The sequence below is a fragment of the Narcine bancroftii genome, chromosome 10 (genome assembly GCF_036971445.1).
Source record: "Narcine bancroftii isolate sNarBan1 chromosome 10, sNarBan1.hap1, whole genome shotgun sequence".
In the NCBI taxonomy this organism is placed as follows: domain Eukaryota; kingdom Metazoa; phylum Chordata; class Chondrichthyes; order Torpediniformes; family Narcinidae; genus Narcine; species Narcine bancroftii.
The window spans coordinates 12,151,670-12,166,877 of NC_091478.1; the positions used below are offsets into that span (position 1 = coordinate 12,151,670).

The following is a 15,208-nucleotide window of genomic DNA, read 5'->3' on the forward strand; positions in this document are numbered from 1 at the left end:
CATCTGCCCAGCGTTTTTAGTTTTACAACCATAAATTCCAATTTGTAGAATTTGCTTATAAAAACCATCCTCCATCTGCAATCCATGGCTTCACGTGACCCTGATTGGGAAGCTAAACAGGTACCACACCTTGCCCAAGGATGACCTGTACGCTATCGGACGGAAGGAGCGCCTTATACCTCCTTTTACTGAGCAATTACACAGCAACGACACCTACTCAAAATATATAAATATTTGAAAATGGTGCTTGAAAGGGCAAAGCTACAGTCAACAGTTCACTTCTAATCTAAGTAATAAAACCAGAAGGTAAATCTTCTTTTGTCCTATTCCGTGCACTTTACTGCATGTTTACATTCCAACAGTATGGCAAAAATTGAGGTTTACTCTTTGTGTTTTAAGTTCTCAAGACTTGAAAGTCCACCTGGTTTCAATCAGGACTTTAAAAGTGTGAAGAACCCACTTGCAGGACCAAATTTCAGACTGGAGTCTTTCTGCACCCAACCTCATAGACATAATGCCATACAAATGGCAGTGCAGTGCCTGATCCACTTTCATCTTGGTGGGGATGCCAGAGCAACTTCTCCGCTTGAGCCCATTAAACTCCAAGGTTCTAGAGGCTGACCCATTTTGCACTTATTTAAAGCGTTGCTTCTAGTACGCACCTCACACACTGAACTACAGTAAGCAGTTAAATGGCAAAGGAACAGTAAGGCAGAATGTTACATTTTATTGGCCATGCTGTTAAAATTCCCCACCAGGAACTCTGCAGTGAAAGTAATGGCTAGCAATCAACAAAACAAAGGAGGCTGGTTCATTTCTATCTCTGTTGATGAATGACTTGAAAAACATTTTTGTTTTAATGTGACGCTTTTTAAAAAAAATTTGCAAATGTTCTTTGCCTGTTCAGCTCAACCCCTTGTGGTTGATTTCCCAACCACATTGCCCTCTGTCTGCCTCCACTCATCTCAGGGTTTTTCCTGGTTTTATAATATCAGTTTACAATGCAGTAACTTCCTTTCTAATCTTAGTGGTTTCTCACTGCCCTTTGTCTACATTGCAATGAAGCCTAGTAATTAAACATAAAGGACTTCAACATTATCTTTTGGTGTTCGGTTCCGATGAAAATATTAAACTTGAGTTTTCTACTGATAAATTAGTTGAGGTACCGTTTCCAGCAACTCGTATATATTTTATTCAGCAGGCATTTATCTGTCTCGGCTTGTCTTTACTTTATTTATACCACCATTAGTTATAAACCATGTTATTTTACATTATTTATGTTTTACACTGGGAAACAAAAGCCCTTTTTCCACTGGCATCCCGGTTAATTGGCCGTGCAGTGTCCTGGGGTAGGAAGCTGTTTGTGCCATTTCCACTGGGCCACCTTTAACCGGGTCACTGACTGCTTTTCCACTGAACACAACTCATCCCCGGGGATCGGAGAGTCTATCTTCAAATGGAATGGAACGGATGGAAGTTGTCCTTTTTCCACTGGTTTAATCAGCACACTGGGATCAGCTGATGCCGGGGCTATGAGTAGAGGCCGTCAATCCTTGGCGTGATTTGACGTCGTTTGATGCCAGCGTGCTGATTGTTTTCCTTTTCCATTGGACCCTTAACCGGTTAATTCCCTGTTAATTTCTGGGACAAGTAACCAGTGGAAAAGGGGCTAAAGTAAGTGAATGCCTTTACTAGTTAGCTAATAAACACTACAGTATACCTACAGAGAAATGGATATAAATCACGATTAAACGATTTCATTTTCAGTCATTTAAATGCCATTTAACTTGCAAGAGAAAACAAGATAGCCAAGGGCTGCAGTAACATCATACAATTGAAAATTGTGAGCCGTTGTCACTATACTGCCTACATTTAAAAATATGAAGCTTAGGATCCATTTGTAAAAGACTAACCTCATTATTTATTCACACGGAAACAATTCACAGGAGCACATGAAGCAGTGCCTACAGAGTACAGGATGATTTTAATCAAGATGTGCAAAAGAGCTGGATTATAAACAGCAAGTATTCCATTTTCAAACTCTTCCGGCCTTCAAATCTTATTCTGACCTTGAAATGTCCGTTGTGGCAAATGAGAGGACGTTTCAATAATATGAAGGAGATCACTTTCTTTCTCCTATGCAACACTTTGATGGTTTATGCCTTTGTTTGCAACCAGCTAAAACCTCCTGTGTGTTTTCTGAGTGACTTCCTGGATGGACATCTAATGTAGCAGAAGTCCAAAAATCCAGATACCAGAAATCTGGACCAGCTGAGAGTCCGGACTTTTCAAAAACTCTCAGACTTTTTAAAATTTAACGGGCTTTTGTGTGTGTGCGTGCGTGTATAAGCACGACAGAGAGTGCAATGTTTTTATTTTTCTTTAAAGCTGCTTGTTTTGATAAATGAAGCATGCTGCATTTGCTAATGAATAAACTATCAAAATGTATCTGTTTATCTCTTCTTTATTCCTCCTTAAATTTGAATTTTGAAAGTACTGCCTGAGAATCTGGAAAATCTGAACCGATCCAATCCCCGAGCAGTCCAGATCAAAAGGTTAAATCATAATTTGGATTGAAACTTTATCTCCTTAAGGTGAAACTTAGAACTGTGGCTCAAGCAGTTAATGTAACAATTCTTAAATTACATCTTTACACTTTTAACTATCTAAACATTAGATATGACTAATAAGCAAAAACAAAAGGGCAGATTGGCTGCAGGCATGATGAGGTTGTGGGTTTTATTCCATGGGCAGGTGAATTTTTAGATTTAAATGTTTATAATCAAATTTATTGTTGCATGACAACTGATAATGTTGCTTGCTTGGACTGAATTCTAGGAGGCTGGTTTTAGCAAAAAGCATTGCTCAATTTAAACAACAAAGTACAGTTTACGGATTCCAACAGCCGAATTATAGGTCCGTCCATCCACCCATTGCCAAAATAGAGATGCTGAAACTGGCAGCTCTCAACAAAATATACACCTGAACTGTCTCTGGGAAGGTGACGTGAGCCATCTTCTTATATCACTGTAGGGTTAGGGTTACACACTTCCACAGTACGATTCAGGTCAGAATTTCAAATTAACCCTAATTCACAAGTTCACAAGTTAAAGGAGCAGAAGCAGGCCATTAGGCCCATCGAATCAACGCAAAGACCAGTCCAAAGCTCTAGTTGGCAGTCTACAACAAATTTAACCATGCTGTGAAGATCATGTAGACTGTCTATAAGTGGATGAAATCCACACTGCAATTGGAAAGCAGCTCTTCAATCACTGGTAGGAGGCAATTAAGAGCAGGAGAGCCCTCTGCAATTAAAATGATTGGATTTGATCCTTTCTGGGTGAAAGTCCTCATACGACCCCTGCTATACTCGCTACTTCCCATACATGAGTGATGAGTTCATGAATTCGTGATGAGCGCTCCTCACTACTAGTTTAGAACTTAACAGGGTTAACATCTGCCCCTGAGTCCTTGATTTATCATTTGTCTTATGGCTTTTCTGATTTTTTTTATTGATTGCGGGTGTCAGCAAAGCTGGAATATATAGATTATTATGGGATGTAATCAAAGGCACTCGGATCAAGAACAAAGTCACAGTTGAGAAGGTATTTCTTCCAGTGTCTAGTGATTTACCTCTGTCACCATCTTTTTTGATTCTTTAGTGTGACAACACACACACACACACACACACACACACACACACACACACACACACACACACACACACACACACACACACACACACACACACACACACACACTCACACACACACACACACACACAATCACCAGGTGGACAGAGGAGAGGATTCAAGAATGTTCTCAAAACGTCCCTGGAGAAATAAAACATTCTGACTGACTCATACGAATTCTTGACCTACGACCGCTCAAAGGAGCACTCGGGATGGTATGGAGAACCTCGTCCATACATTGGGAGTACACAGAAGATTGTCATTAACAGCAGAAGGAACCTAAACTGCCCACCCCATCATGGACCTCACATTCCACCTGCACAGAGTGTGCCAGCACCCCACTCACTTCCTCGGTTACCTCCCAATCCACAGAAAGGGAACAGATGTCAATCATTCTAAAGCTCAGTGGACAAGCCAAATTTGCCCCATATCTTTGTCCTGCCGCAGAGATATATGTGGCTAAAACTATTTCAGGCACAGTCACTTCCATTTACTGTTCCATTTACACTTTTGGTTGACGGTCACCTTTTGAAAAGTAAGATGAATGAATTAAAATATTATTTTAAATTAGTCTCAGGCACTTCAACTTTTACTCTAATGTCAATAACAACATTGTACTAATAAAAGTAGAGGCTTGGCCAATCACAAGACATTAATTTCATTATCTGTTGTTAAAAATTACAAGAGGCTTTTGAAAAGACAAGCTGATTGCCGCCATCACCAGCAACAATAACTAAATGTGGGCAGTATCTTATTTGGAAAGTACCAGCAAGTGGAGATGTGCATGACTAACCCGCACAAGAGCCTCGAGGTCTTCTACAAAGACAGGTCAGATTAGGTCAGCTTCTCCTTACAGAGATGTGGCCTGTTTCCTGATTTATTCTCTCAGTGCCTCCTGACCTAGACTGGCTAATCGTTAAGTAAAGCCTTGATTTTAAAATCCTGATCCCTGTTCACAAATCCCTTTTTAACCTTGCACCTCCCTACCTCCTCAGCCGTAGGTAGAGTCCTCAAAAATATGACCACTCCTCCATTTCTGACCTCTGGAGAACCCCAGATTCTGGATGTAACTTCAGTTGTCTGGAATTCCCTCCCTATTGTCCCTCATTTAAAATACTCTGTAAAACCTAGCCCTTTTGGATCTCTGGATTGCAAGTTTATGGAGGCTAGAGCTTTGGGCATATTAAAGAGGAAACAGATAATGAGGGCTGCAAGGAAAGTGACACAGAAGAGGAGATTGATTCTGGAAAGTTCAGCCATGATCATGTTGAAGAGCAAGAACACTCCTATGTTCTGATGTCCTTTCGACCAAGCTCTGGGCCGAATACTTTCTTGCATGGCTTGCTGCCAGTTTTCTTTGATCACATATCTGCAAAGCACATTGGATATTTAATGATAGGTGCCATATAAATACAAATTTGGCTTGTTTCTTTGGATTGCCAGTTTCTTAAGAATTTCATCCCTTCAGTCATACGAAATAAAAAGCTTGTTGGCAGATCTGCTATTCTTTGATATTCAGCAATTTAATTAAAAGTAAAACCTTTGAATAAATCAGTGAGGAACCTGCTGTGAAAGTCGACTGGGTTGTGCCATCAAGTATGCTTGTAAAGAACAATTGTGAGATCAAAACAGCTCCTGGTTCCTTCAAGTATGCCTATATGCTATTATATACTGAGTGTTACCTCATGCTCTTGTTATCACCTTTTGTACCTGGAATTATAATAAGTATCACTAATGGTTGAGTTAACCCTGGCTGAGCACAAGAATGTATTTAATTCATGGGTTGCATGAATGAACAACAAGAGCATCATGTTATCATCACAGATTTTTATTTATGCAACTGCAGTGCAAGAAGCATTTTTTTTTAACCAGCCCTGAGCAAAGAGCATGATATTTATTCACTGTAATGCCCTCAAAAATAACTTGGAACAACAATACTGTATGGAGTGCTGAGGTAGCAGCCAAAACTCTCAAGACTGTACAACTGGCTTTATTCCAGTAAAAGTCACGCCTTGGTGACTCCCCGTGTGACTGACTCAGGAGGGGCTGGTTCAGGTCTATATTCGGGTCGGCTGATTGACAGCCGTCCAGGTGGAGTCGACCCCTTAGGTGGTCTTCCTGCGGGTACAGAGATCGCCCCCTGCAGTAGGCTGGTGGTCGAATCACCACACACGGGCAATTTGCTTTCGTTAAAACTAAACTATACACATGCAAATCTAAAGTTAATAGTGGTGGTAGAGTTATTCACGCACCCTGCGTCCCTCTCCACCCCAACCACCCCCCGCCCCACCTCATGTAAACACCAGAGGTCAGTGTCATGGCAGAAAAAGGAAACATTTGTGGTGCTGGGAGATCTTTCATCAAATAAAGGCCAGGGAATACTCGGCCCATGACTCTGCATCGGTTAATGGGGCAGGTCACTGACCTTCACAAACAGGTCACTGACTTTCACAAACAGGTGACAGGTCATTCTGTCAGAACATTAGCTCCTTTTCCTCCCCGAAATATTGCCCCTTCTCCAGCTAAATATTTCCAGAGTTCCTGCTTTTAGTTTGGGTGACCCTTGGGAAAATCTTTCCACTGAGATAAGGCCAGGAGTGTCTGTCCCCTGATAATTCCGTCCATAATTTCTTGATTTATTTATGATTTATGAAGCAATCCTGCCAACCTGTCCTTATCATCAACATCACACTCAAGCTTGGAGTGACAGCTGACATTTACACCATTTAAGGATTACCTCGACATAAGACAGGTCAGCCTTCTCTCTTTAGCCTGAAGTGTCTCCCTACCTTCCTGGAGTGGCCGTACACACAGAAATGACCAAAACTCCAAATATCTGTATCACACTGTGAGCTTAGACAGAATACCTGAAGTGTGGTATTTAAGGAGGCTGGACATCCTATTAGGTTGCATTATTTTGCAGGCTAAAGTTCATGGCTGGCTAAGGTATGCGACTGTTTTCGGACCACTTTCACGATGGCTGAACTGAGGACAGGAAATGGCAGTCACCAAAGAGATGCCAATCTGCCTGAGTAATTAGTTATTTCCTTTTTCTATTATTAACTTGAGCATCTTGCTGACAATAGATGTTAAACGGACTGGCCTATAGTTCCTTGCCTTCTCTCTTTTTCCCTTCTTAAACAAGCAACTTTATTACCAATCATATACCTTCAATATTCAGCTATGGCTGTGCTAGAAAATTGGCACCTATTATTAAGGTATTGTAGTACTTGATCTTTTGGTAGTATGTTAGGTATTGTAGATGCACACCCTAAATGGCCAGTAGTATCACACATGAGAAAAACAACAGCAGACCAGTCGTTTGAAAGACTACAAAATATATTTGCATCGTATGGATTGCCTATTGATCTAATTTCCGATAATGGTCCGCAGTGTGTATCGGATGCCTTCAAGGAATTCCTACGCAATAACAGTATATAACAAGTTTTGTCAGAACCCTACACAAGCACTAGCAGGGAAGTGGAACATTTATAGACTCAAAAAGAGTATGAAACTAAGAAATTCTTAAACACGTCATGGAGCCACAAAATCGCAGATTTCCTGTTAGGATATAGAAACACACAGCACTCTACCACCAAATGAACACTATTTGGGCGTAATTTAAGAACAAGACTTCCCATAGTGCACCAAAACATCGGCCTTCACCTAGAACAATCCATGTCTCCACACAAATCTACCAGATCTCTGGAAGTGGGAGAATGAGTCACCCATGAGGGTCACCCAGCACCCCTTACACTAGAAGAGAAAGAGAAGCAAAAGAGATTCCCTTCGGAGCCGCTGTGCCCTGCTGATTCGTTTCCATTACTCCTGCAGCCTCTGCAGTGGCAAATAGTCCTGTTCGATCCATCAGCAACTCGAGCTCCAGATCTAAACTGCCGACGTGGTCAGGAAGCCCCTCAAGAGCTTTTCTTGCCCTCAGCACCCTCTTGAATCCTGGCTCCAATACCTGGTTCCCGTGATCAATTTAGTTCCCATGAGCCAGTCTCCAGCCCGTGCGGATCCCACGACCGCAAGTCACCTGTGTGGGTGGATGAGCCCCTCGCTGGTTCGCTGCCACGGTCACCATCCTGTAGGGTCGGCTCCTGTCCTTTTCTTTCTCGGGGGGGGTGTGTTTCTCCTGGTTTCTGCTGATCCACACCAGTCCACTGCCCCCTAAAGTCTGCAACCTCTCGTGACCTCTGCCGAACCCAGGTGCCACCATCTTGTGCACGGATCTGTGGTTGTCGGATTTTAGTTAAGAAGCACTGCTCCTTTGACAGGCCTTTTAACACCTGCATGGAATCATTGGGCATTAGGACCGGGCGGTTGAACCCTTCAGAGCAGCACTATGTCTGAGCTCTCCACTCTCCCGGGTCCACATCAGGAGTAGCATTACTGTTACAGCAGTAATGGTCTCCTTATTTAAGGAAGGATGTAAATCCAGAGGAAGCAGTTCACAGAAATTTTCTGGACTAATACCTGGGACGTGTGGTTGTCTTATAAGTAAAAGATTAGACTGGCTCAGTTTGTATCTGTTGGGAGTTTAGATGAGAGAGAGGAGGGTTAACCAGTTAACGTGTAAGATGCTGGATCAGAACTGATGTACGTATCATCTAGTTTTTGCATTTATTGTCTCTTTTTAATTCAATTAAGTATATGAGTGTAGCTGATTTTGTACTTGTTTTACAAAGTATCTGTTTGGCTGCAGCAAGTGAGAATTTTGGTGCATATGTACATTGTGCAATGTATATGAGAATAAACTTACTATTATTTATCACCTGAACATTGAATTTCTGGTTTAAAACTTGAAATGAGATGAAATTATTTCTCTCAGAGAGTCATGAGCATTTGAAATGATCTTTCTCGAGTGGAAAATGAGTCGTTGAATAGTTTCAAGAAACAGATGATCAAGGAGGTGGAAGACGAGCATAGGAACCCCGAATTGGCTCAACAGGCTCAAGGGACTGCATGGCCTTCTCCTGCTCCTGTAAGTCGTAAGTGGCTTTCCAATCTTCACGCCTCCCTCTCCACTCCACTACCCTGGTGCCCTGAGTAGTTCCCTCCCCATTGCTGTAGCCAGTTCCTCCTCCCCATTGCTGTAGCCAGTTCCTCCTCCCCATACAATGTCCTGAATCAGCCCATCGATGGCCCTGGTCAGCACCCCCTCAACCTGTGATGTCTATGGCCATCCCACCACTCCCTCTAAAGCCCACTCAATTCCCAGGTACCTCCCCATTGCAGCAGCAATCAGGCCTAACTGGAAATCAGTTTGAGGAGAGAAGTCCCACAAACAGCGGATACTCTAGAACAGAAACATTTGGTAGCTGGTAACTTACCACTATGGCCCTCTGGATCTCAGTGTTCCATTTAGAATTCCTTGGCACAGATCTTCCTGAGACAATGTAATGTACTACAGAATGATTTAACATGGAAAGATTGTAACTGAGGGACACAGTGGAGTAATCCAGTTAGAAATTAGTATTTAGACAAGGAACTAAGGATTCAAGCAATTGGGGCAAGTTGTTGCCAGTTGTTTTGTCTCCCAGTCCAGCCCAACATAATCAAGTTAATTCTGGAGCAACAATCTCAGTAACATCAGTAATGGGGTTCATCTGAGGGGTGGAGGAGAGTGCATCTCAGGGTGATCAGCCACAACAATACTGAAGGAAGTTCATCCTGACGGAATTGTGTTTAAAAATCTGCCATGGACAACAGCATAGTCTTGTCAGGCAGATTGGCATCTCTTTGGTGACTGCCATTTCCTGTCCTCAGTCACAGATGAAGGTCCAGCCATCGTGAAAGTGGTCCGAAAATAGTCGCATACACAAGATGTTGAATGACAACCTTAACCAGCCATGAACTTAGCCTGAAAAATAATGCAACCTAATAGGATGTCCAGCCTCCTTAAATACCGCACTTCAGGTATTCTGTCTAAGCTCACAGTGTGATACAGATATTTGGAGTTTTGGTCATTTCTGTGTGTACGGCCACTCCAGGAAGGTAGGGAGACACTTCAGAATGGAAAAATCACATAAGTTGTATGTAAAAAACATAATTGATTGATGCCATGATCTTCATTTGTTAAGGAAGTTTATATACATGAGCATTTTGAGATTTGGTTGCACGCAGGCACATTTTTTTCTCAGGACACACTGAACATTCACAAACCCAAATCCGTGCCATTGGTATTTCCATTGTCACACGTAATCAATTCATTGTTCACCTCACAAACCTGTAATAGTGTTAATTGCTCAATCTAGAAGCGCAGAGAAGATCTGAATATCAATAACCATTGGAAAAATTAGTCTTTGCTATATTACCAGTTATATTCAGCTGGATTTTTTTATACATGTGGCTGATCCAAACTAAGAGCACAAGTTTTTCCTCATAAAATATTGCTTTCCGTATATCTGAATGCAAGTCTGCCAGAGTGTCAATTTAAAAGCTTCAGTCAATTCTATTGCATTTTTACCTGCATGTTTTCTACTTCCAACTTACCTGATAAATAAGAGGATATAATGAACTATAGACCTGACTGCATTTTTCAATTTTAGGAATGCTCTAACACATTTTTACATTGAAGCCTGCACCTAAATAATATGAATTTTATTTTAATCAAAAACTGCTGCATGCATGAACATGCTCGATTTGTCACTCTTCTCCCTTTCACATTCAAGACTCTCATTTGTCTCTCAAATGACAGGAAACCCTCTACAAATTTGAAATAATTCACAAAAATGTGTGTAAACAGACATGAAATTTGGTGCATTGATTCATTGATGTTCATTATTAGTATATGTTCATATATATCTTGCTGTATTTATCATTTACTTTTAATTTAACAGGTAATTGTATAGTTTTTTTTTCCGCATGAAAGTTCCTGCTTGGCTGCTCAGAGTGTAAACACAATAAGATCATTATGAATTATCACTTATCATATTCTCTTTAATGTTGAGATTGAACATATTTTTAATTGAATACTCGACAAAATTTTAATTACCGGTAGATTTTCTCCTTCCAATGTGTAACTGAGATAGCTCACACCATACAACCAGCCATCAAATCTTTGCTCTTTATTAAAGAGGTTGCTATTTTCCAACAGGAAAATACAACAGTCTCAAAGTCACCACTGAGTGACTCTAATTTGCTGACCACGAGGCAAGATCTGGTATCAGTTCTTCGTTCACAGCAAGGGAAAACATCTTATCTCCACTTACAACACAGCACACACAACAGGAGCCAAAGCCCATTGGGATACTGACATCTTGCATCCAGTGATAAAACATTCTGTAATTCCATCATTCTGACCACAATGCCAATATAATTCTGAGATCCATAAATTGTACCTAGTCAGTAACAAAAGCTGGCAGCACAATGGATGAGGTCAAAGTGTTTTTCTTCCTTGTCAGTCCCTTGAGTCGGCCATAGCAGATATTTAGACAAATGATTAACTTGAATCTACTTAATGGTTCCATAATTCTAATTAACCTTGTTAACTAAAATCTATTGCCTAGAAATGTAATTGTGTAATGCTGTTCCTTTCCGTGTTACACCAAAATCAGACATCGACAACCTGGAATGAAACTGCAGAAATGTGATACTTTGGAGGCGTGAGCCACTCTTACGTGACTGTCACCCACACATGGGAGGTTATTTCCAGTGCAGCGCTCCTTTTGCAGCATTGCAGGGGCACTTGGACCAAGTTGTCTTGAGGGACAAAGCTGGAACAATCATGTTTTCATTATTCAATGCAAGTCTGGGGACCCCCAGAAGATAAATCCCTTCATTAGTTTGCTTTACAATCTGAACTCTCTGGTATTCTCTGGTTCATTCTCCCTTACACCTCAGCCCTGATGTAAACCATTAAATACCAATTTGGTAAAGCAATTTTATATTCCACTGGCAATGACATTTGCAGATTTCATTCATTTATTTTACTTCCAGAAGGTGAATACAATGTAGGCATTCATTTCTTGAGGAATAGCATATAAGATCAGGGACTCCATAAAGCACTGGTGAGACCTCACTTGGAACACTGTGTACAGTTTTGGGCACCTTATTTGAGGAACTCGACACAGAACTGGACACATGCCCGGGAAAAGCATCCACTACCTTCAGACGCCTCCGTGCCGGCCTGTGGGATAACTGCCACCCCTCCACCAAGCTGAAGATCCAAATCTACGAAGCCTGCTGGCTGAGTACTCTTCTCTATGGCTGTGAATCCTGGATCATATACAGAAAGCAAGAACACCGCTTTAACACATTCCATTTCCGCTGCCTCAGATCCATCCTAGGCTACTCATGGCGCGACAGAGTCACAAATGTCCAATTCCTGGAGAAGACTGGAAGTACAGGCCTCTAGTGAATCATCCGCACTCGCCGCCTGCAGTGGGCTGGCCACATTGTCTGTATGGAGGACGGCCGATTGCCCAAAGATGTCCTCTACGGTGGGCTACCAGATGCTCCCTGCCCTGTCGGCCGCCCACGTCTTCACTACAAAAATGTAATCAAGCATGATCTCCAGTCATTCCATGTCAACCATACTGACTGGGAGGACCTCACAAAAAATCGCACCGTATGCCATTCCGTGATTTGCAGTGGCACATCACAATGTGCCAACAACTACAAAATGTTCTGTGAAGGCAGAAGAGCTGCAAGGCACCGTGTTCATCTTCACTCGCGAAGGGATGGGCCTTGGTGATGATGATTTGAGGAAAGACATGCTGGCATTGGAGAGGGTTCAAAGAATATTTCCCAGAATGACACCAGGAATGAAAGGGTTAGCCTATGAGGAATGATTGTCAGCTCTTGGACGGTACTTGTTGGAGTACGGAAGGTTGAGGGAAGGACTTCGTGGAGGTATTTTGAATGCTGAAAGGCCTGGGCAGTGTTGATGTGGCAAGGATGTTTCCCATGGTAGGGGATTCCAGGAAAAGAGGGCATGACTTCAGGATAAAAGGGCATCAATTTAAAACAGAGATGCAAAAAGCCCTGCTTCTGCTCCTATATCTTGTAATCTTGTGATGCTGCTTTCAAAATACAGATAGAGATAATCCTGACTGTTTGTCAGATGCATTTATTAGTAGTATGATAATGGGAACTTTGTAACCTAACAAAAAAATGATAATTTCTTATGCTATGTAAATATGACTTTAAATGTTATTGGGGATTTTAACTTTAAGAAAAGCAAAAAATGTATGCATCTCTTGACTAAATATTTTTCTAATCATCCCTCAATTCCTCAATGTTATCTAACACCAACAAAAAATGAAAAGCTCAAGCAGAACTAAAGATCAAACTTAATAATTTGAACACTAACTCTAATATAATATTGTCTTCCAATTTTCTGAGTCAAACAGTTAATTCTCCATGAGCTTTTTATATTTTTTTGGTTTATTATATATTGTACACAAGGTTTTGGTGATGTCTATAATTGGGCGCATAAAATATCTGCTCTAGTTCACATTTTCTAGATTTCTTTTGTTTTTTTAAAGATATATTATGGAGTGGAATTGTACTTCCTATTCCAACATAAAAACCTTTAGCTTCCAACATTATGTTTTGGATTTTAAATTTGTCAACAAGCCAAAGTAGGCTTTTTTCAAACCTGCTACCTCATCCTGGGAACAAAAAGAGCCAGGAACATATTGGAATTCCTTGGTGTTTAGAGTTGTTGCTACAGATGATATGAAACATTTTCCTGGATTCACCCCGTTACTCATGTGGACAAATATCACTGCTTAGACTATCTTGAATGTAATCAATCTAACATCAGGAATCTGAAAATGTAATGAATAAATAATATACCTTTATTGTGGGTATATCTGAAAATCCTATTGGCATTATCAACAGCTAGCCTGAGAGTTCTCTGCCTTAAAACTAGAAGCTGAGCCCTCTCTTAAATCCCCTGTGGCATTATGTTACAGCGCTTCCGTAATTCCTTCGTTTCAAAAGAGAATCGGTGGAACACCAGTTCCTGGTACAAAGCACTATTACCCATTTCTCACCATATTCCTGCAAGTGCCAATTCAATCCCCTTTTGAGGACAGCAATTGATCCTCTTTGCACCAGCCTCAGTGAATGCTCAATTCTTGCTTCTCTCCAAATTAAAATTAAAATCCCCATATTCCCTTTGCACCTTTTGTCAAATCTTTATTCCCCCATCAACTATTGGAAATTGTTGCCCTGCACTTACCCTCTAAACCAGTTGTGACGTTAATCCTCATTCTCAACTCTCCTGCCAACTTCTGTGTTCCCAGGATAGCATTCCTGGCTCCCCGTTCTAACATTTTAGCTGAAACCTCTCATACTTTCAATAAAGCTAAGTATAAATAAAGGTGGCCAACATATGATGAAAATTCGGTTTTCAGAATTGCAAGGATTTGCAACTGTGAAATACGACTCATTTTAATTCTTTGGTACCTCTTGCCTCTGTGCCCCAGAAAGAGAACTGAATGACGTCAAAACGAGCAATTATTTAATTGAAAATGTTCATGTTCTAGTTGCTTTTTCAGGGCTGGGTTTCACCACCTTCTACTTGGCTGGGAAGTTGCACTGCTTCACGGATATTGGCCAGGGAAAGAGCTGGAGGCTGTGCGCTGCTATCCTTCCTTTGTACTGTGCCGTCATGATAGCCTTGTCGAGGACATGTGATTACAAGCATCACTGGCAAGGTAAGCTGTGTTACTTTTAGAACAACTGCTGTCAGGTTTCTTTGGTTCTGCTGGTCTTGATGTCAACTTCAAATGAGATTGGTGGCTTTTATTTTACGTTACTCTATTAATTGACTTGAAATAATAGAGTAACTATTATATGACTTATTTCTAAAAACTTGATGTTTTTACATGCAGTGATTCAATTGTTATGGCTTCTGCATTTACTTTAACCCCTCAAATACATATTCCTTAGCTCGGCAAATCAGCTGGTGAAAAAAAATCACACTCACTATTATTTGTTCCTCATTATCCACATGAAAAATTGCGCTTGCTTTAAAACAGATGAGTTCTGACCTTTCTGGTCGAAAGTCCATTGATCATCCACTGCTGAGCAGTGAAGCATACTGTTTAACAATTCCATTACAGGAAAGGATCGGCTTGTTCAGTTCTGCTTTGTGCAGGTAAAAGAGAAATGAGAAATAGCAATGGTGAGAGGTCTCTGAAACCTTAGGATGAGTAGAAACTTTAAGCTTCCTTTATGGTCGTGTACACAAACGCTCAAAATGCATTTACTTCTGTTTGCCATGTAAAGGCATACGAAGAGGTGACGTGCCTTCAAGCGCTTCTGTCCGTGGATCCTGCCTCATCCTCCGATCCCTCAACCGCCAGTGCTTCCGTAACATCTGTAGCTGCAGAGCTACTGAACCCAAGCTCCAGATCCGAGTCGCATTCCTCAGCCCCTGGTTCCAAATCACTGACGTGATTAGGAAGGTGTCAGTGCCAGACGCCTTTCAGGAGCCTTGCCGTTGCCAAATCCCAGTCCCAACTCCTGATTCCCATGGCTCCAGCAATGGCTGCAGC

At 41.4% G+C, this 15,208-nt stretch overlaps 2 protein-coding genes across 5 annotated transcripts in view; one reads left to right on the forward strand and one right to left on the reverse strand.

The window, feature by feature from the left end:
* Positions 1-15,208, forward strand: part of LOC138744166 (phospholipid phosphatase 4-like) — a 185,484-nt gene that overhangs the window by 155,139 nt on the left and 15,137 nt on the right. For all 4 annotated transcript variants that reach the window (XM_069899859.1, XM_069899861.1, XM_069899862.1 and 1 more), the window contains one exon: positions 14,195-14,365. In XM_069899859.1, the coding sequence (XP_069755960.1) occupies positions 14,195-14,365 (171 nt within the window). The remainder of the gene's footprint in view (positions 1-14,194; positions 14,366-15,208) is intronic.
* Positions 1-15,208, reverse strand: part of LOC138744165 (SEC23-interacting protein-like) — a 195,104-nt gene that overhangs the window by 68,344 nt on the left and 111,552 nt on the right. The window lies entirely within an intron of this gene.